The sequence below is a fragment of the Ambystoma mexicanum genome, chromosome 2p, assembly GCF_040938575.1.
Source record: "Ambystoma mexicanum isolate Mex_15411 chromosome 2p, UKY_AmexF1_1, whole genome shotgun sequence".
In the NCBI taxonomy this organism is placed as follows: Eukaryota; Metazoa; Chordata; class Amphibia; order Caudata; family Ambystomatidae; genus Ambystoma; species Ambystoma mexicanum.
In genome coordinates this window covers 1,221,246,524-1,221,268,456 of record NC_090923.1, presented here as the reverse complement: position 1 = coordinate 1,221,268,456, position 21,933 = coordinate 1,221,246,524, and the positions used below count along the sequence as shown (strand labels likewise).

Sequence of the window (21,933 nt, the reverse complement as noted above, 5' to 3'; positions counted from 1 at the left end):
AGTTCTTTCCCCTACGTGTCTTTGATTAATACAACTTGGGAAGAACTGTTTCTGAACTGCACAGTCCCAGTGTCCTACCAGCTTGTCATGTTCTGTTACTAGACTTAGGATTCCTTGTTATTTACAGTCTGTAATATGGGTGCAAGTCCCAAGTTCGCAATATGTCAGGTGGCGTGCTTGGTTTCCTTTTAAAACACGTAGTCGTCTTTTATTTCTTATCCGTCAGGGTCACAGACCCTCCTGGCCTAAGACCTTGGTTTCACATGTGGGTGCGAGTCCCAGACGCGCAATGTTGTATTGCTTGTTAATCTACCTCCAAGTCGGCTACTCTTCCTTGCTTATTCCAGGGCCCAGACCTTTCTGAGAATGTGACTGACCCTTACTTGCTTCAGGGTCCCAGACCCTCTCATATATGTAATTGTCTCTTGTTTGTTTCACGACTCCAGAGCCTCTCGCCCAAGTAGATACATGTCACTTGTTTGTTTCAGTTTCCAAGACTATCATCAATTATTAGGGTCCCAGACTCGCACAAGTACGTTGTATTTGTTTGGTTCACTCTCCTGCCAAACGTACCATCTTTTCCATTAGATGCTGATCAATTATAAGGGTCCCAGACTCTTGTAGTTTTGGGTGCTGGCCCCAGACTCTCAAATTATTATGGTCCCAGACCCTCTTGGTTTTGGGAGGGGGTCCCAGACTCGCACGGTATGTTTTATTCATTTGGTTCTCTCCTACCAAACTTAGAATGGTTTTTGGTTCATGATAGGGCCCCAGAGCCTCCTTCTCCAGTTCTGTAGCTCGCCCCTGCACTTCCCCGGACCTCCTACAGCTTCCAGGCATCCCACGTATCTGCTTGCCTTCTTCGTGGCGGTCTCCACAGTCCCCAGGCAGCTGTCTCCTTCCAGGAGGATCCGGCAGCGATCTGGCTTCCAGCGGGGTCTGCAGCCTTGCTGCAGATTACGGCTTCTCCCCGGTTGCATGCTCTGTTTCTGTTGTGCTTTGTGCCTTGTCCGGTTCGGCTTTCTGCTTGTCCTCTTTGTGGGTCGGCTCTCCCGTTCCCACATCTCTCCGATGCTTTTGTTTCAGCCAGAGCTTGAACTCCTGTGCAATTCCAACGTTGGATTGATATCCTCCTTCAAACAAATCGTGGTATCTGAACACTAGACCGCTCTTTCAGTTGCTCGTGAGGGTTCTTTGTCCTCCTGGCCATCTTCCTCGTCACAGTACTGTCTGTCAAACTACGTGCACAATATTGCTTATTATTAATGGTGTTAAGCAAGTTAGTTTGGCTATATGCGTTTTCAGTGCTGTTATGTATGTGGGTTTCACTATAGGCATTTTTAGTGTTATTATGCTGGTCATTTTGGCTATATGCGTAATACTCTATAATGTCTAGGTCTTCATCATCATCATGTAGGTTAACTATACTAACTTAAAATTTCTACATGTTCGCTGTATCGAGGGAGGGGAAAGAAGGACTTAATCTTAGAAGAGTGCTAGAGTGAAGTAAAGCGGGTTGTTACTGCGTTCCCTGATGATTATGGTCCTCAATCCCTTAGGGGGAATTCCTTCTCCATGTGATCCTCCCTTGGTGCATCATCCCCCGGGGGTATTATTGTACTGTGGACACACTGCCCTGGCCCCATGGGAAAGTTCTTCCCCGTAGGGAGTAAGGTAAGACATCCTCAGGTTTGTCACATTGGCCAAAGTAGTGTTGTGATCTTCTCAATAGATTGGTTCAAGACTTACTCCTTGAAGATGACGTTCATTGGTTCAGATGTTTTGAAGATGCCTAGGGTTAAGCTCAGCCTCTACTGTGGTCACAGAGGCGATTGAAGTTCATTAACAGAACTGGAGAGCTCACCAAAGTCCCCACTATCCATGGGCTACTTGGGTCGAGATCCTTCATTGGCAAGCCCCCAGTAGGATTTGCATTCAAGAAAGAGTAATGATTAACACTTAGTTTATTTACAATAGTGGCGAGCACGGCAGCATGGTGCTGAACGGTTTTCTTGGTCTTATCCTACATCCTAAGAATTGACTATAAAACGAAGTGCAAAACAGAAATGGATGAAAGGCCCAATGTGTCCAGGGGGGATTTAGTTGTATAGTTTGTCTCCCAATTTCCCTCACACAGCGCTGTAAATGGCTTGCCCATGTTCGAAACGTCCTACATGGGTTTAAATGCCACATGCGATTGAGGTAAAGTATCCGCAGGCACAGAGGAAGCTCTGACGCATCCTGACAAAAGATTAATCCAACACAAACGAGTCTGACGCTTGCTCAAGGACTCGCTTAGTTAAGGAGTCCACTGTATTCAAAATATATTCCCTACTAGATAATTTTGAGTGCCTCAGGCTCGTTTCCATGGGTGAATAAGCGCGGCTAGTTCGTATTAAGTGTCGTTATCTCTGACTTCACACCTGACTGAGGAACAGGAACCTGAATGCTGTTCTCGTTATTCTTATGGTTTGTTAGAAACTACGAGTCCTTGCTTTTGCAAAACCCAGAAGTAACAGAAGACTGACCGTCAGAATCTCAAACAGTATTAGCGTTGCTCTTCAAATTATATTTAAAAGCAGAAAGGGAAGCCATAATCGACTATGCACCAGAGGACAGGGTAAAGTTTGTTTGTAAGGTATAAAAAGTGAGAAGTGTAGTCTTACATTGTTGGATCACTGTCGGCCATATACCTCAGTAACAGTTTAGCTTAGCAGCTTTGTGAGACCCGCAGCGAACCATGGCAAACCACACTTGCTCTCCACACTCCATGCAGCGCTTCTGTTTAAAAATGCTAATGGCTTCCAGCAGAGGTTGCAGGAAAAGCAGTCCTCCGGCAAACCACACTTGCTCTCCACACTCCATGCAGCGCTTCTGTTTAAAAATGCCAATGGCTTCCAGCAGAGGTTGCAGGAAAAGCAGTCCTCCGGCAAACCACATTTGCTCTCCATACTTCCTGCTGGATTGAGCTCTCCACTCTGGAGCCATTTTCTGGGCTGTTTACTGCAATGTCCTGCCATTTAGCACCAGGATATCCCGCTTGGGTGCTGGTTGCTGCTGGGGTTCAGAGGGACACTGAGACTTCATCACTACACCAGATCGTCCACTTGGGACGTCCAAACGTGATTCCAGATGTTTTCCCCTTCCTGAGATCGTTGCTGGTGTGCTACTGCCCTATTTTGTTCTCTTAATGGCTGGGTGCCGTGTTTGCGGGTTTCTACATCTTCCTGGTGTCCTCCTCACCAAAATCGCCAATGCAGGCTTCAGGGCCGATGTCCTGAAAAGAACATTTATTCCTTTTCTGGGGTTGCTGGGATCGTCGTTGGCTCAGGGTGCAAGTCCCTGGCAACTGTGACAAATCCAGGGTATCCGTCCCTTCTCCCCAAGGCCAGAGCCACTCCATTGAGGTTAGGGATGGGGAGCACACTACACAAGATCCCCTCCCCCCAGGGGTTTGGACATGCAGGATCTCGGTGGGAGTGACTCTAACTAAGGGGACAAGGATTCCCAGCGTTTATCAAGATCTCGCCCAAATCAAGTTTTTTCTGTCTATGAGGGAGCTAAAGAGGTTATCAAAGTGATAATGCCTGTTTTTTCTGTCCAATGTTAATTCTGACTCCAACTCAACTCTGCAATCCTGTAATCAAAGTAACTTTGTCTCTCATTTCAGAAACCCATATAGCCTCACTTGGAGGAAGTAGAGAACAGCTGACGTAAAGTCAGTCAGCTGGGGCAGAAAATGCACAGAGCAGCCGTTGCCACTACTGCGTTGAACCAGCGCTAAATGGAGGTGGGTCCACAGAGTGTATGTGGTGGGCGAGCAGCCCGCAGAACGCTACTGAGCCCAGGAGCGCTGACCAAATAAAGTTCTCCGCTCGCTTCCAGAGAGATGCAACAGAGGAATAGAAAGAGACGCCGATGAGCCCACGAGGAGGCTGCCGACAGAGGAAATGCGAGAGGGGGACACCGGTAAGCCCATGAGAAGGCTGCTGCCAGAGGAAACCCAACAGAGGCAACGGAAAGTTCACGAGAAGGCTAACGCCATAGAAACCCAGAGAAAGGGACTGATGGGCCCACAAGAAGTCTGACACTGAAGAAAGCCAGAGAAATAGATATCGGCAACCCACTGATAAGGTCCTCATCCGAGAGCAGAAGAAAGCGGTCCGGCTTTAAGGAGTCACACTAATGTCTACCCCTATAAGAGATACCGCAGATACCGCCACCTTCTCCATATCATTCCAATCATTGCTGTCCAAAGGGGTTACCTAGGGTGGGACCGCCACTTCCCAAGCAGACTCCCTTGTACCTCTTTCCATTTGCAGGCCACGCCTCCCCCTTCCTACACAATGTCCCAGCATAACCAACTTTCTCACAATAGTAAACCCACTCGAACACCTTGAAATAATTGTCCACACTCTAACAGAGACCAAGGAAAAACATGAACTGGGGATTAGAATACTGCAATATGTCCTCGCCCCCAAATTTAATTTACCTCAACCAGGGCTAGGGTACCAAACTTTGTCACCATCACTCGACCCCTTTCTGGTGATCGATTTCAAGAGGTCTTCGACTCTCTCTCTGCATCCCAAAAGACACATTCCTTTTCCTTCCAAGTCACTCTAAGTTTAGCTGGCCTCAGCAGACCTGCCTTCACTCCACGGTCCAAAAATGCCTTTTTTAGAACATTTAACATCTTTCTTAGTTTGCCTGTTACAGCTGGCAGGTCCGGGAAAAAATTAATCTGGTGTTACTCATACTCCAACCTTCCCTTAGCCTTTACCACTGAAATAATTCTCTCTCTATCCCGCTCATCTGGGAGCTTCACGATCCGCGTCGTTCCCGCTTTTGACTCCCTCCTTCCAGGGACAGAGGGCATTTTAATACAAAAGCATTTTGTCAACATAGATGGGCTCCTCTTTACTTTGCAAGTTGAGCAGCTAAGGAATCCAAGTAGTGACAAAGGCCACTGGATCCTTCCCCCTCTACGGCAGATGGGAGTCCCAAAATTCGGATCTGTTTTGCACAAATTGCATTTTACAGGTACTCCAATCTACATTCTATGACCCTATTTACTTTAACTGCAGCATCCACATCCTTTTCAAGGTTCTGCACAGCTGGGTGGGATTGTGTGTATGGTTGATTGATTTCATCGACCCTCTTATTCAAGCGTGAATGCTGACTGGGGTCTGCAGGAGTCACTCCCCTCAATTCCCTGGAGATGACACGTTACTTTCACAGTCCTCGGTACCTGTTCTTCATATGTGTCCCATGACCTGCACTTCAGCTGTGAATATATTCCCTACAGAGCACATTTCGAAACAGTTGGGGGTGGGGTAGCTGCGCTGTCCAGGCCATTCCCAATTCATCCTCGTCCCCAACCGAGTGCATCTCATTGGCTCTGTAAGCCCGGTCTGGCTCTGTCCGGCCTCAGAAAAAACATATGCTTGCAAAGAGGCCTTCCAGTGTGCCATGGAGTACCAGACTCTGCCTGCCTCAAAAGTGGCTGACGCTAACACTGCCGCAATGTACTTGCAGCTGCCCGGCACCCACTGGTCTGTCCATGCACCGATTTCCCCCGCTATTCACGCCGGAGCGTTTTGCTAGTCTCTGCGCCGCTCTGCTGAATGTTGCATGCTGCATGCCGTCCACTCCCCTGGGCTGCCCCACCTTGCAGGCAGTGAGGACTGCAATTGCCTGGCCACCGGCACCCCAGTGGTGCTGTGATGTCGCTCCCCCACTGGTGGTCGAGCTTGCGGCACCTATCGGTCAGTAGGAGCCAGCTCTCCCAGTCCCTTCGGTCACAGAGCTCTGAAGGAACGGGCCTACATCGTTGCCATCTTGGCCCCTCCCTTCGAACACCTTTTTCATTAATTTAAAATGATTGGTTGCCCAATTCCAATGGGATGAATCCCTCACGACTTGTTATGTTGCCCCTTTATTGAAAGGAGGATAACAACTGTCCTATCAAATCATCAATCCACTGGGACTATTCCTTTCCAAGAAATTGAAACCGCTCTTTTAGAAAAAGTAAACGGAAGCATTCTTCCAAAGAAAGTTCTGGGCTGTCCAATTGCTCCCAATGAGACCACGTTGGAATTAGCCAGGCCATCTAAAACCTTCTTAACCAATGACTTGGGAAGAAAACCCTACTTGAATTTCTAGCAACACACTTTGGAACAATTTATTAATGCTCTACAGCTCCCTGTCCAAAGAGCTGTGTTACAATAACCACACCCGTCATTAGACACCGTTATTAAGATAGCCCAGACCCACTCGGAGGCTTTCAGAAATGTTAAACAACGGTAGCGAAAGCCTCTGGAACGTACGAGAGAACTTAAGCCCACTGTTGGAAACACTCCTCCAACGCAGTACAAACACCCAGAGCCCTTCCATCTATCACAAATCAAGGGAAGAGATCCCACTGAGATTCCTAGCCTTCTGTACCGCAAAATTCCAAGGAACATTAGGCGAAGTCGCTATGCAGAACAAACCCCTTCCTTCGTCACTGACGACTTGTTTCTCGTGTGGAGAAAAAGGCCCCTTTGCCTGAGCCTGCCCCAAAAACATCCCAGAAGAATCCATGGAGATAGGTTGGACAGGGGTAGAGGAGTGGCAGTGAGGGGAAGAAGAGCAAGTGGTGGATGGATTTACGACCGCACCAGCCATCCTTTTCAAGCTTGTGAGGCCATCCGAGTAAACAACGCCTTGGCTAAAGTCGTGGGCGACTTTGGCAGTAGACTAACCACTATTAGATCACATCTAATTTATCCCTAAGACTTTAGAAGGCGCAAGGCCATAAAGATCACTTGTGTCCATGGGGATGCCTGAAAGTTCCCCTTCTCTTTGTAGGTCAGAAGACATCCCACCAACTTGATAGCTGCAGTTTTTCCTGGACTACTGGAGGAGGTAATTATAAGAACAGACTTTCATTTTCCACCCTCCTACAAAAGGATTCAAGAGACCCCCACCGTCTGCCGTAAAAAATACTCTCCATTATCCTCCTGCAGCGAATTTGTAGGGGAAATGGAGGAACCATCATGGACCCGCTATGCAAGACCCTCCCTAGGGGTTTGGGCCAGCGGGATCTCTGTAGGAGTGACTCACTTTGAGGGGACACTCCGAGTGCTTATCAAGATCTCACCCAAATCCTGTGTTCTCTGGCAATGTAGGAGCTAAAGAAGTTGTCGAATCCTACTTCCCATCCCCTTTCCTCCATACTGTCCCTCGCTAAGGACGGGCTAGACGGAACCTTTTTCACCAGGAAAAATCTTTTTCCCCATTAAATTAAGAGGCGCGCTGGGGCACGGCCCTGGGAGCATGCGCTCCCCTGACTCTGCCCACCGGCGCCACTCCTCAGTCCTCTTTTCTGCGTCGACGGGAACGGACTGCTTTCACCAGCGCTCCTGGGTTAGACCTCTGGCCGAGTAATTCCACGCGCTCTTCCCCAGAGAAGTGTTTTTTTTCTTCTTCGTTCTTGTCTTTAATCAGATACCTCTGTCCTCCGGTGCCACGCTCCTTCCTGGGGCATGTCGACGTCTGTGGGCTTCAGGAGGTGTCCAGCCTGCGAGGGGCTCTTTCCTACGTCTGACCCCCATGTTCTCTGCCTCTGCTGCCTTGGCCCCGACCACAGCTGGGAAGGCTGCACCGTGTGCGACACGCTGACACTGCATGCTCTGATAAACAGGCTAGCTCGGTGGAGGGAGCTCTTTGGAAGGTCGCCTCCGGAGGACTTAAAGGATTTCGTCAAGCACAAGCTAGGGGCACTTTCATCCACACCCCTCAAAGGCAATGCCTTTCCCACGAAGCGCATGAGCGGGAGGGACCTTTCAGGTTCTTGTACCAGGACGGGTACCGAGGCTGCTACAGCTACCGGCCACCAGGCCGAGAGATCACTACCCACCAGTGACATCACTGAGGGACCGCAAGGTTCTATTACCGGGTCTACACCCGAGGGGCTATGCCTTAGTACCGGACAGATATCTGAGGGGGCGCCTGTTTGCAGCACTATCGGCGACACAGCCGAGGGCAATCAGCATACCAGGCTCTGTCCTGAGGTGCAGGGTAGGCCTCAACCTCCACTGCCAAGAGTCTTGGAAGAGGCTGGGCCCAGCGCAGCAAGCACCACGACACAGGCAAGTGGCATGCAGCCCAACAAGATGGCTGCCGGGTCAGATAAAATGGTGGCTCGCCCAACATCATCACCTTTTGGGGAACAGGTAGGGGAACGAGTTTTTTCCAGGTGGGACTGGTCTTCACCGGGCACCTGGGCTACGGCATACCCGTCATCGTCACAGGGCAGATACACCCCGCAGACAGCAGGGCAGAGTGTGTCCAGGTCTCAGCCCATGCCCGCACCTCCGAGCACTCCACTGGCCTATGAGGACAGGTTTTTTGAAATGTTTCTGGCCTTTGAGGTCTCCACAGATGGGCATCATCCTCAAGGATGTGATCAGGGGCATGCTCCGTCCAGTTGTGCCGGCGGCAGCCACGGCCACTCCACCTGTGGTTCTGGTGGCTCCGCCCATGGTGCACCCCCAGCTGCCCTTGCCCGGTCCCACACCTCCAATGGTCTTGGCAGCACCACAGCCACCGCAACCACTGCCGGCCCTTGTCAGTACGCCACACCTCCAGCTGCACCTGACCAGCAGGACCCCTTGGTGGACACGGACAATGAGGATGATCCGGATACACAGTCGTCGGCCAAGGCGTTCCATGAGCGGCTCACCGGATTGGCAGAGTACTTTGGGCTTCCTCAGCCTGAGGTGGAACAACTGGAGGCGAGGGTCCTAGCAGAGGTCCTCACTCTACATACCCTAGGCTAAACAGGTATTCCGATGCGAAAAGAGGAGGTGGCACTGGCAAAAAAGGGATGGCTTAAACCCTATTCGCGTGCAGCCTACCAACAAGCGATTTGATGCCAAGTTTAGGAAGATGGAGTAGACCCCCTCTTGCTGTCGGCACATCCTCAGCCACACTCCTCGGTGATCACCGCAGCTTTGCTCTACTCCAAGCCACAATAGTCTTCAGCTACATCAGCCTCTGCGCTCCTGGGTAAGGAGGAGAAGAGTCTGGAAGCATACGGGAAGAAATTGTATTCCAACGCTTCCCTTCATCTTCTTCATCTAATGCGGACGCTATACTAGCCGCTGTCAACCATGGGCTTTTTGGGACGAACTCACGGACTTCCTTCCTGAACTTCCGGTACAGAGCACGCTTCAAGGTAGGGCTGGCAGAGGTCAAAATTGTAGCGCAAGACATTATGGAGTCCACAGTGACGCACATTGACTCCTCAGGCCGTGCCATTTAGATTGCTAAGGGCATGAGAAGGATGGCCTGGCTGTGGGCAACCAAGTTCAACCCGGACATCCAGGACCTTCCCTTTAAGGGTGGCACCCTGTTACTTTCTACTACGGATGAGGAACTGGATAAGAAGAACAGTTTGGATACTGCCAAATCCTTATCCATCCTGGGGTTTCTGGGCTTTCCAGGAACGACGGTCCAGGCAACCCGACAGGTCTCTGAGCCAACACTGGTGCAAACACAAGGCCGCGCACAAGGTTTTTTTTCAGTCTCCCTCCTCAGCCTCGGATCCACATGTCTCTGGTGGGGGGCAGGCTTGCCCTTCACTCCCAAGGCTGGCACACAAGGTTTGGGAACCGCTGGATCCTCTCAGTAATAGTACTCACTCGTAGAGAGTCAGATAGTGGAAGACAGCGGGGTCTGGGCTTCTATTCACTGATATTCGGCATACACAAGAAGAACCAGGCAGGCCTGATGGTTATGTTGGACCTTTCCACCTTGAACCTTTCCCTCCCTCTTCAAAAGTTCAAGATGGTTACCCCATCGCTTATAGCTGAGACACTGTGCATCCCTGTGTCTGAAGGATGCGTACCTACACGTCCCGTTCTGGCTGCCCCATCGGTCCTTTCCGAGGTTCAGGATCATGGGCTTTAATGTCCAATACAAGGTTCTACCCTTTGGCCTCAATTCAGCCCCCACGGTTTTTACAAGGCTGATGAACGTGGTGGCAGCCCTTCTTAGGGCCCAGTGTCACCACGTCTATCCATACCTAGACGACTGGCTCGTTGGGGCAGGGTCTCCGGAGGCAGTCCACCACACCTCCTCCGTCCTCATGAATACTCTACACAAGTTGGTATTTTCCATCAATCTCAAGAAATCACAGCTGGAGCCTACGCAGAAGCTAACGTTCCTGGGCCTCATCTGGGATATGAGCTCTGAGAGGGAGTCTTTCCCTCGAAGGACAAGATCATTGCCATCTAAAGGGCCATGGGACATATACTCAGCAGAGCAGTGACCTCGGCATGGTGGTACCAACACCTCCTGGGCATCATGGCGGCGTAACTCCTGCCAGTGGCACACACAAGGCTCAAAACGAGGCGCTTGCAGCTGCACTTCACAGCCTCCTGGAGTCCATAGAAGCGTTCCCAGGCGGAGCTGGTCTGCAGCCTCCTGGAGTCAGTAGAAGCGTTCCCAGGTGGATCTGGTCAGCATCCCACTACATCTCCCCTAGGGCCTAGTCTGGTAGAGCACAGTCTACAACTTGCGGGTAGAAAGGCCCTTCCAGCAACCAGCACCGCCGGTTACCATCACCACGGAGTCATCCCTAGAGGGCTGGGGAGCTACCTTGGACAACCAGTGTCCATGGGGTTTGGTCCGGGTAGGAGTAGGAGGCCCACTTCTGAGTTGATGGTCGTCTTTGATATTGATATTTTATTTCTATCGCGCTCATACACAAGTGTTTCAGAGCGAGACAAAGCAAGGGAGGGGAACAGGGGGGAACAAAACAACGATCTTACTAGGCCCAGTGACATTGAGAACGCGCAAGTGCATGGGGGGGGTGCATGGAAGGGGGGAGAAGTGAAAACAGATAAATAATAATAAATAAATAATAAAGGCAACAAACAGTGGTAGTGCAGCGAGCAATTGGCGAGTGCTGGGTTCAAGGCAGCAGACAGGGTAGGTCTGATAAATGCAGGAAGAAAAAGGGGGGTGTATGGTTACAGATACAACCCCAGTGCAAGGGGTGGCCCGGAGGCAGTGCGGGAGGGTGGCAGGGTGAGCAGGTACCTGGGCCCGGGGGACAGAGGGTGACCAGGTGCCTGGTGCCAAGAGAGAAAAGATCAGCAGTGGAGAGGGGAGTGAAGGCAGAAGCAGAGAAGAGGAAGGTCTTGAGGTGCTTCCAGAACCGGAGATGGTTCTCCTCAAGTTTTAGAGTGACATGGAGGCTGTTCCAGAGGGAGGCCCCAGTTAAGACAGAGATCTACCCCCAGCTTGTTTCTTTGAAAAACGATTGACCCGGAGGGAGTTGGAGGTAGAGGAGCGAAGAGCTCGAGAGGGCTCGCTCTAAAGCCTTCTTCCCGATTATCAGTGGCAAGGCGATCCTCATACAAACGGACAGCTCCACCAGCATGTATTACACCAATACGCAGGGTAGTACTAGGTTGCCTCTCCTCTGCACTCCACTAGTCAACATTTGGGAGTGGCTTCTGGTAAACAACATGCACTTGGCAGCAATCCACCTCCTGGGGGAGTCCAACCTGGAGGCAGAGAGGCTCAGCAGGCTGGGTGTGGAGAACTACGAATGGCAGTTGAACAAACAGATCCTTCAGGGGATCTTCGACAGATGGGGTCATCCTTAGGTGGATCTCTTTGCCACCGGGTCCAACAGGAGGTGCCCACAGTTCACATCCTGGCAGGGACAGGGCTGGGATGTCTGGGCTATGCGATGCAGATACAGTGGAACAGCATGAACACATATGCCTTCCTTCCCACTCCCCTTGTGCACAGGGTAATCTGCAAGATAAGGGAGTCCCGACACCGCTGTATCATTCTGATAGCTCCTTGGTGGCTGTCAAGGCCATGGTTCTCGGAATTGCTCAGCCTTTCAGATCAGTCCCTGATCCACCTTCAGCTGGATCCAGCTCACCTACTATCTCAGCAGTGAGGCACGGTCATCAACCCCTCCACCCCCAGGAGTTATGCCTGCATCTGTCACAGGCTAACCTAGACATCATACAGTGCGCTAGGAACGATGCTACTAGCCAGAATACAATCAAGTGGACTAGGTTTTGTCACTGGGCGGAATGAAAGGTCGATCCGCTGACCTGCACGTTGGACAATGTGATATCTGGCGGCCATAGGTGCTACTGGAACTCGGAGGAGGAGCAGGAGGATGAGGAGGTCTTCTCTTCCTCCAACCCGGTGATTAAAAGACATTTGGCAGGCCTCACCAGGCTCTACCCCGCCTATCAAGAAGCCACACCTGGTGTGGGACCTCAATGTTGTCTTGGGGCCTTGGCGCAGAAACCATTTGGGCCAATGGCGTCCGAGGACATCAGGCTAGTCACCATTAAGGCAGCCGTCTTGGTGGATCTTACGTCTGCATGCAGGGTCTGTGAAATCCAGGCACTGGTGGCTTCAGAGCCTTACACTACTTTTCATAAGGACATGGTGGTGCTTAGAACTGACCCTGCGTTCCTACCTAAGATAGCACAATCTCCTCATTCAGGTGAAACGAGGAGGCTATCTACTTTCTTCACTGACCCTTTGGACGAAGATCAGAGGGTACTGCACTGTCTAGATGTTTAGGCGCGCTCTAAAATTCTACCTAATAAACCAATAATAAAACCAAGAGCTTCTGCAAATCAGAGGCTCTCTTTGTCACCTTTGGTGGGTCAATGCCAGGCTATCAGGTTTCCAAAGCCTTCATAGCAAGATGGATGTTTGCGGCCATTGAGGAGGCCTATGAGGGGCAGCACAAACCACTCCCTGGCAAATATGCATGCCCACGCTATCAGAGCCAAGGCCACGGTGGTTGCCTTCCATAGGCACGTTCTGTGGCAGGTCATCAGCAAGGCAGCTACATGGGCTAAGCCTTCGGCCTTCTGCAAGCACTACTGCTCGGATGCCAGTTCCGGGTCCGACACAGCATTTGGGCAGGCAGTTTAAAGGAATTTGTTTTCTTAGGAGGGTCACCTCTCCACCCTTGTGCTACATTCAGTTGTAATCGCCCATACAGTATGGAGGAAAGGGGACGGTACGGAGGAGTAATTATAAGTTACTCACTGTAGTGACGAAACATACTCCTAGTTCATAGTCTCCTTTCAACCATACGTCCCACCATCCTCCCCCTTTAATAAAACAGGTGTCCTTAGGCAATGGTAACATTGGCAATGTGTCAAAGGGGACTGAGGAGTGGCGACGGTGGGCGGAGTCAGAGGAACGCATGCTCCCAGGGCTGCGCCTCTGCACGCCTCTAAATTTAAAGGGGAAAAGGATTTGTTCTGGTGGAAAAGTGTTCTGTCTCCTGTCCCTAGCGAGGGACGCCCATACAGTATGGAGGAAAGGGGACTATGGACTAGGAGTACGTTAGAAGTGCACAATCATGTCCCCCACCCTTCCTGTTGTATAGTTCCACCCTCGGCTGAGTATTTATGCCAGTACATTCTCCACTCCAGCCACACGAGAGGCTAAATGGAAGATGGAGTGCTGTAGTCACCAGCCCTACGTTTCGATGGAAAACCTGCAGAGAGGTGGAGACCTTTTGCCTTCCCAGCTTGTTGACATAGAACATGGCTGTAATGTTGACTGTGTAAATCAAAACTGACACCCTACGGTTGTGGACAAAATGCCTTCAAACAGCTTTAAGTTCTAGCCTATTTATCCACAACCTGATCTTCTGTGCACCACTAATCATATATCTCCCACTACCCCATCATGGCTCCCCAGCTTGAAAGACTAAGTGTTCTAATGTGTTACGATGTGGTTAAAAGCATGCCCATTGTTGGATTGCTCTCCTCTGTTCACCGGTCTATCAACGTAAAACGACACTGGCACCTCTCTCATTTCCATCTGTGTTTGGGATGCTTCAGACCACCATGCCACTAGGTTTAAGTGTGCCTGCCCCATGTGTAATATTGCATGTCGTACAAACAAAATACAAGAGGCGATCAAACGGAACAGATATTGGAACTTTACTGCTGATAGGTGCATACTTGTCAAGAACTCTGCACATTTTTCTCAGAGCTGTGATCATATGTCGCGGGTAATTCCTACTCTGCACACAATCCCAAACAAGCCCGATCTACTGCAACTTCGTGAGCGGGTGCAAAAGTCGATTTTTCCAAATTAATTTTTTTCCACCCCAGAGTAAAAGCCAGCTTGACGACGAGGTTGACTGATTACACCACCTGTCCAGCTGCAGATCCCCGATTCAGCCAGTCTTCCGAGTACAGGTACATATGGATTCCCTGTCGACAAGGCACTTACAGTAGTCCATGTAGCATGATGTCATTTCCTTGATCCCGAAGTCCGACAAGCCACCAACTTCTGGGGCTAACTTCCCCCCGATCATGCTGGAGGTGTAAAACTGCTAGCTAAGGTTTTCGTCATGCAGTTAGTTAGAAGGTGTAAGGGAAAACATATTAATGATGACCAAGTGTGTATTGGTCAAGGGCGTCATGGCCATTACAGTAAGGTGGCGCTATTTTTCATCATACCCTTTCATAGGTAAAATTCATCTCTATGCACTGTGGTCAATATCATCACTGAAAAAGCATTTGACTAGGTGGTGCAAGAGATATTTAGTTAACCGCCATCTCTGTTTGGCTTTCATCCTCCCTGTCAGACTTTCCTTCAAACTCTCAATGCAAAGCCCACTTTTTGTATTGAAGTTCACGTCCTTTCCCGCCAGAGGTGCAAACATCAGGGTGGCTTTTTATAGCACAGTCTGTTTAATTTGGCCGGGATGCCCTAAACCATGGCAATCTGTTATCATGTAGGTGGAAGTTAGTTTCTGATATAGAGTAAAGGTTATATATCTGAAATGCTGCTATATGTTCACATCCTCCTATTGTGGATTGGGTTCATGTTTCTAAGGAACTCTTTTTCCGCAGGACATGACCCTGCAGCGCTTCTTTCCACTCCCTGTCTGTCAGCTGCCACTCTGGTTTGCCAGCCTCCATTGTCTGTTCCTGGGCCTCCTTCGTCCCTGCGCCGAGCTTTTTGTTTTATGTATTCATAGTGCTGCCTTTGCAGCATGCAGGGGAATTCATCCATTGAGGAAGGCTGTGTGAGGTCCATTCAATGTGGCCCCACTTATACTATAGTGAATATCTGACTGCATTCTAATTTTGGTGAAGTTTTATCTAGGCCCTTCATTGAATCTGATGTGCGTGTCTGTACTTCCACAAATAATGTATCCTAGAGGTGTAGGATCACAGTGACTTTATTAGTGTTGGCATTGGGATTTCTTGTGACAATAAGAACTATGCATTTGTGGGTGCGCGTGCGTGGTGTGTTTTTGTGTCTGTGTGGGCGTGTGTGTGTTGCGTGTAGCTTTCCTCCCACCGACTTCTATGGGACACCCTTTCTTTTTGATCTGTTTGGATTCTTGACCTGACTTTTTGAAGGTAACTAAAGCCTTATGCTTTCCTTCCTTTGCCTTTTTGCTCTTTCTTTTGGGAAAAACGATCAGTCCCTAAGACTATCGGTACTGAGAGACTGTCTCTTTGCAGATTTCTTGGATTGTTACAGTTCCGCACATCACCCTGAAGTGTAGTGCGGTTAGGATACTTTTTCTTTAATTGCTTTTTGGTTGGTTTTACAATCTGCCTAGAATGAGCTGATTTTCTTTTCTACCTTTTTATACTTTTGCGTTTACCGTAAAGGGCTACTAAAGGTGAAAAAATAGACTCCCAGAGATCTGCGCCAATTGTTTCAACTTCCACGTTTTTTAATTATCTTATTAAAAGTGATGCCCTTCCTGATGACACGTGTTTCGGCGGATTTGCCTATATCAAATCAAGCGGAAGTCATCTTTCATTGAGTGTTCCAAATATTCTTTGCTTATTCCGTCATGCGTCAAATCCCTTCATAGCTGACCAAATTCCATATCACACTCATCGGCTCGATCTCCGGGAGTCTCTTTTTTTCTGTTGGATGTGGCGGTTTTTTGGCCTTTCTCCGCTTACTCCAGTGAGACGCGACAGAGTATATTCACAGAACACTTACAAAAATATTTAATGCATCAGATTGAAAGGTTATTCAAGGAGTCGCCGACCAGACCAGTCTCAGGAAAAGCCAAACATTTGTGAGTGACTAGGCTACTAAAGATGGTCTTCTTTCTGCCTTCCCAGGTCTGGAAATGCCATGTATGGAAAGCTACTGCTTTCGCAGGATAAGTGGCGGTTTGTGTGTGAACCTCGAGGTGGGGGCTGAGACAGTCTGTTCCCAGCATACTTCCTCGTGTTTGAATTTCTGTTTGTGGGTAGAAGTTGTGGCCAATGCCTATCCATGATTGGATAGCCACTGCCAGTTTGAATGATGCAGATCCTTACCATTGATGGGCTTGTGCGAGCTCCCAGCCCAAATCTTGGATAAAAGGAGGGCTCCTGCAGCCATTAGACAGCTCATCGTTAGAGCGAAGTCATTTTTGAAGAAGAGCAGCTTGTTGGCGACCCAAGGACAATCCATGCAGCTGACCAGCACAACCTCCAGTGAAATCCCAGTGAAGCTCTGCTCCCCTGCTTGATCTCAAGAAGGCTCTCACCATTGCTTTGACCCTTTGATGGGTGAGAACAACCCGTCTCGACCCCTTCCCAAGGATGCATGCCTTCTGAGCCTTTGGAAGTGTCTCTAGACCAAGGTAGACTGACCAGCTAACTTGTTGCAGTCGTCACCATTTCTAGTGCATCCTTGGAACTTGGATTTCAACCTGTGTAACAAGACGCATACTCTTGCATTTCCAGCCTTCTTGCTTCAACCAAAACTCTGCTGGGCCTGCATCTTTCTACGCCCAATGAAGATTGCTTGTCACCGTGACTCCCATTTTAACTTGTCTTCATTGCTCCCTGTAGATGTTCGAAGGTGGTCTGCTGTGCAGAAGTCTCAATATTCCATCATTTCTTTATTTAGGTGTTCTGCTGAAAAGTGTTTGGAACTGATTCCTAAGCACTGCTACCAACCGTAATGAATTGATGCTTCCGAAAGTGACCTTTGCACCTGCATACCCAAGGTGTCCCTGAATGGGACAAAGCAGAGAAGACTGTGTCCCCAACAGAATCCGTCACCTCAGCAGTGGTCTCTGGAGAAAGTGTTTCTGCCCCCTCCTGTTCTCCATACGGTTACAAGTGTGTAAAGTCATGTCCCTAAAGTACTCTTTCCTGACTTTGGTTTGCTGAGGCTTGGTCTTGATTCTCTTCCTAGGACTACCCTAGAGACTTGGATTGAGTTTGTTTACCTACATGAACTTTACTTACCCTTCTTGTCTTTTTGGTCATAACCACTGGCATCTTCCAAATCACTTAATAAACCTACCTTTGAAGTATAACTTTGGTACTGGTGACCTTGTGGCACAAGGCCCCACACCATCTTAGGGTTGGACTCATTAAGTGGTAGGGGAACTTCCCCATGGTTATTCGAAGCGTCTCTAGTGAATTTCATGCATATATTTACTTACCTTTCATTGGTTATTGAAGTATATGCTTTTCATTTTTCTCCTAGGGGAGAATGTATAGATTTGTTTTATAGTAAGCGTATGACAATATTTGACTTGACGTTTTACTTGCTTAGGGTGTATTTTGAAGTCCTAATAAATCTTTGTACATTTTTGTACGTACTTGTCTTAACTTGAATTATTGCTGCTGTTCTGGGTGGACTCATTGTAGCCCTAGACCACTCTCACAGCCCTCCTGAGACTAAGTGTTTCTGCTCTACTACCTTCCCTTGATTGTGTTTGGCTAGTCCCCTGTGTCAATCTGTTCACCATAATAGGGTGACCTCTCAAAATCCACCCCCAGGGTTGATTTTGGATATCCATCTTAACAGTAATTTAATAATGGTGTATTTTTTAGTATGTCAGTGTGTGGTGTATTTTAAATGGATAAGAGTGTGGACTAATTGTACCTTTGTGTCAGCCGACTTCCCTCTCAGCCTACTTCGCCTTTAGTTGTGTCTGGCTGCTCTGCCACTTTAACATTTTAAGGGTGATTTTGCTTCCCTTTTTTGGCTGGTTGCTCTGATCCACCTTATAGTTGTACAGCTCTCAAAAGGGGGCTGGACAAAAAAAACACCTTAACAAAGAGGGTGCATTCTTTTCTATTTTTGGGAGTCTTGAGCGTTTGAGTTCTGGAGGGACTTACTGTTCCGGAACATCTGGATCACTGGTTGCTTGATCAGAGAGGGCCTGGTTCTGACAATTGTGGAATTCTTCTCCCCTTTCTTGAGCATTCCTTACAGATTACAGCTATGGGTGTATTGTGCACTGGTTGTAGTCAGAAAATAATACCCAAGGTCTGGAAGTCTGTCAACAAGCCCCCATGTTAAGACTGGGCAGATAGCCTTGTTCTTTTATACTCTGGGCAGTAGCTTTTGCAAGAGAAGAGGTGCTCACAAGCTATGTCACATCCTTCATCAATCTTTGAGCTTGCTGGCTTGTCGTCCCTCCAATCAGTGTTGTCATCCACGATTAGCTATGGTTCTAGTCCTCTGGTTGTTACCTTTGCTCAAGTTACTTTGTATTTAGTGTTAGGAGTTGACGAATCGCAGGGCTGCATCACTTCTCCACAGAGGGAAGCCTTTCCTTGTGAGACTAGGGAGCTGAGCCTGCTTTATGATATGATATGGCATTTATAACGCGCCTAAACACAAGTGTTTCCCTTCGGGGGGCCGGTCAGCGGGGCCTCACAAGGAGAGACTCTCCTTCTGGGGATAAGGAGCTCCCTAAAACCCTCTCTGTTGAATCATCAAGAACATCCTTGCTTCAGAGAAGTCAATCGAAACAAACTACTGTTCAGTATTGTAATTAAGTCCTAATATTCATTTTGAAGAAATGGCTGACAAAACCACTGATACCAAGAAGAGGGATAGGCGAGTAATACAGATTACTCCGTGCTCCAAATGTTAAATGTAAAATCTAAATGTGGCAAAGGAGCCCAGATGAGTAAGAGAGATTACTCATCAAACGGTGAGAAAATACTTTGTTGTTACTCTGGGGAGGACCCAGCACTTGGATATTAAAATCGAAGAAGGACTGAAGATGGAGAGTGGATGCCTGGGAAGTTCGAACCTGGGAACAACTGGGAGCTGCAGAGGACCGAGAGAGCCCTGGTCGTGAAGACCTGGCTAGTTGACTACCAACAAGGTCTTTCTTTATTGAGGCTAATATTTGTAGGCCGGATTGAATTAACATAATGGAGTGTATCGTAGTAGATGAAAACAGAGCCTTGTGCATTACCATTGGTGCACGGAAGCCTTCAGCAAACCATATTGTAGCCTTGAAAACACCAACGATAGATGGGCAAGATACCAACGTAATCCTATCTCATTAGAATGTAATCGACAGGAATGTAGTACTACATTCCTAATGTTCTATGCCTCCTCACTCGTTCTAGAGTTTTTAGCCATTTCTTGTTCTCAGTCCACAATTCAGCTCTATATAAAATGATTGGGATGATTTTTAGCACAATAAGCAGTCAAGAATGCAAAGCATTCTTGTTTTATATCAAATTCTAGTAGCATAAATATTATTCAATGACCTCTGCTAGTGTTTGAGACTTGAGGAGATTTACAGTTCATTATGATTGATAAAAGATATTATTGCGCCCTGGCGGGTGCCAGCATATAGCGCCACTGGCGGTTTGATCAGCAGGTCTGCCAGCTGTGCTGAGGTATGAAATAGACAATTATTCTCAATCCGACTTGCAAATAAATCCGTATGATTAATCTAAAAGGAACAATGTGCTTACCTGCTGCTCGAGCAGCTAAGAAAGAGGAAGCAGAAAGGAAGTTCAAGGCTCTTAACAGTATGGAGTTGATGCTGATTAGAGAAACCGGGTCATGTGCTTAGATGACCCGAACCATGAGCCGAGCTGAGACACTTTGGAACTGTTTATTAAACGTTGTTTTGTTTATTTATTCAGTTGGAGATTTCAGCAAAGATGGTTTAGTGTTGACTTTTTTTTTATTTGAATCTGGCTGCTTGAGTTTCCTTAACAAAGAAAAAAGAGAAGCATGATGCTCGCCTCTGGTCTTGTCAGAGAATCATATAAACAATCCAGCAACCGTTATAAGCCGACCTGGGTGTTTTGTAATAATTAAAGGTTGTCTGCAAATGCCCGGGAGTGAATATGGTGGTTACTTAATTTTGGTGGCAATGCCCTTAATTTTATTGAAAAGCCTACATCCCAACACCCATTTCGAGGGAGAAAACTCACCCAGTGGCAACATGGGGTGCTCTTAGGTAGGCATTAGGACTGTTAAAGACAGCTTATAAAATATGAATAACAGTTGCAGGTAGACTTCTACTGAAGTCTCTCTGACCACAAAAGGACGGTTTAGGAGACAGAAAGCCAGCAAAAAGGTTCAAGGGACAACTCCATTAGGAAATAGAACCTGAAAAATGGATTCCTGACCTGACACTCACCCTGTTTGATTAGACTGAATGATTAGATTAGACTGAATGGCTGGTGTTCCACCAATTCAGAGTTGCGGTTACATTCCAGGCTATCGGTAAGTGTGGCATTTTCTGACAATTGGGGTACCAAAACATTCAGTTCACTGTGTGGACCAGGATGCCAGGCCTTTTTGCATACTTTGATGGGATGGAATACATTGCATTACAGCTATTCCTGGCCTGCTCCACGCTACTCATTGACGGCTTCATGCAGAATTGTGCTCTGGTAGACGGTGTTTATTGTAATTCTGAAGCATCCAATTCTGCTTTTTCCAGAAAGCCTTTCACTCAACCAGACAACATTTCCTTTCAAATAGTAACATCCCATCAGTTCATATGGAAACGAGTGGCAAAATCATGCAATAGGTGAAGACTCACCCATGGGCAAAGTGGATGATGGGGCAATGACCTGCACAAATAATATCCTCTGTGCCTTTTGTCTTCACAGTGTTTTTCTATTAAGCTATAATTCTTAGTCCTGTCATCAAATGGCAGAAGGCTGTCAAAGGTCCTGTAATGGCCAGTGCACTGCTGATTGTCTAGTTGCCACCTGGTTCCCATAGTCTACTTAAAACATTGGTTGTGAGATTTCTTTTCCGTCTTGCCTATTTTTTATTTATTGCTTTTTTAGAAATCAAATTGAAGTGGGAGATGGAAAAGGAGGAGAAGAGACTGCTGAAAGATCAGCTTCAAACATTAGAGGTAAGCTTCAGGCTGGGGAGAGAAACATTTTGACTTGTTTCCATTTCCTTGTCTTTTGGCAAGCTTGCCTGTGGATTGTAGTCCCAAGTGAATGTTATTGTAAACCCAGCCTATATGTGGGTCTGGGTGTTATAACAGATTAATTATCCCTGTATTGCTTTAGACAATAAAGCGGTTGACTGAACATCTAACTCCTAAATGGACTGCAACCTATGTTCCCTCTGTTTTCTTTTCCATATGTGTTAAAGTGAAATGTTGATGAGCAAAGATAGCAAGGCATGTCATAGATCTATGCAGAAATCTTGCAATCATTTCTTTGATCAGAAAAATATTGGTAGCACTTCAATGTGTTCATTTGGCTCCTTGTTCCATGTTTTTCCCAATGTCTGTGTTCTCCATTTTCCTTTATTCCCTTTTTGTGGAGATAATGGGGTTTGGTGCTATGCATGACTTCTGAGCATATGTGTGCGATTCTTAAGAGACAAGCGTGCTTTAATACTTAATACACCACCCATTGCCCCAGATACGATTTTAAATTGGGAGTATGTTACTCCCTAGTTTTTAAAGTTGGAAGTAGTAGAAGGGTAATTCCAGTTCCGAATGGGAGTATTTTATAAGCTAATACTACTTCTGATCATGCATTAATAATGTTTCTTCCTGTGGTACTATTTGCACTACTGTGCCAAACATAGCAATGGAGCTGTGTAGGGAGTATTTGCCTATTTTTACTGAGGAAAAATGCTTTATACATCTCTTAT

The 21,933-nt window shown here is 47.8% G+C and overlaps 1 protein-coding gene across 2 annotated transcripts in view; it reads left to right on the top strand.

Moving 5' to 3' along the window:
* Positions 1-21,933, top strand: part of GRIPAP1 (GRIP1 associated protein 1) — a 1,613,923-nt gene that overhangs the window by 268,136 nt on the left and 1,323,854 nt on the right. For both annotated transcript variants that reach the window (XM_069645489.1, XM_069645490.1), the window contains exon 9: positions 21,105-21,175. In XM_069645489.1, the coding sequence (XP_069501590.1) occupies positions 21,105-21,175 (71 nt within the window). The remainder of the gene's footprint in view (positions 1-21,104; positions 21,176-21,933) is intronic.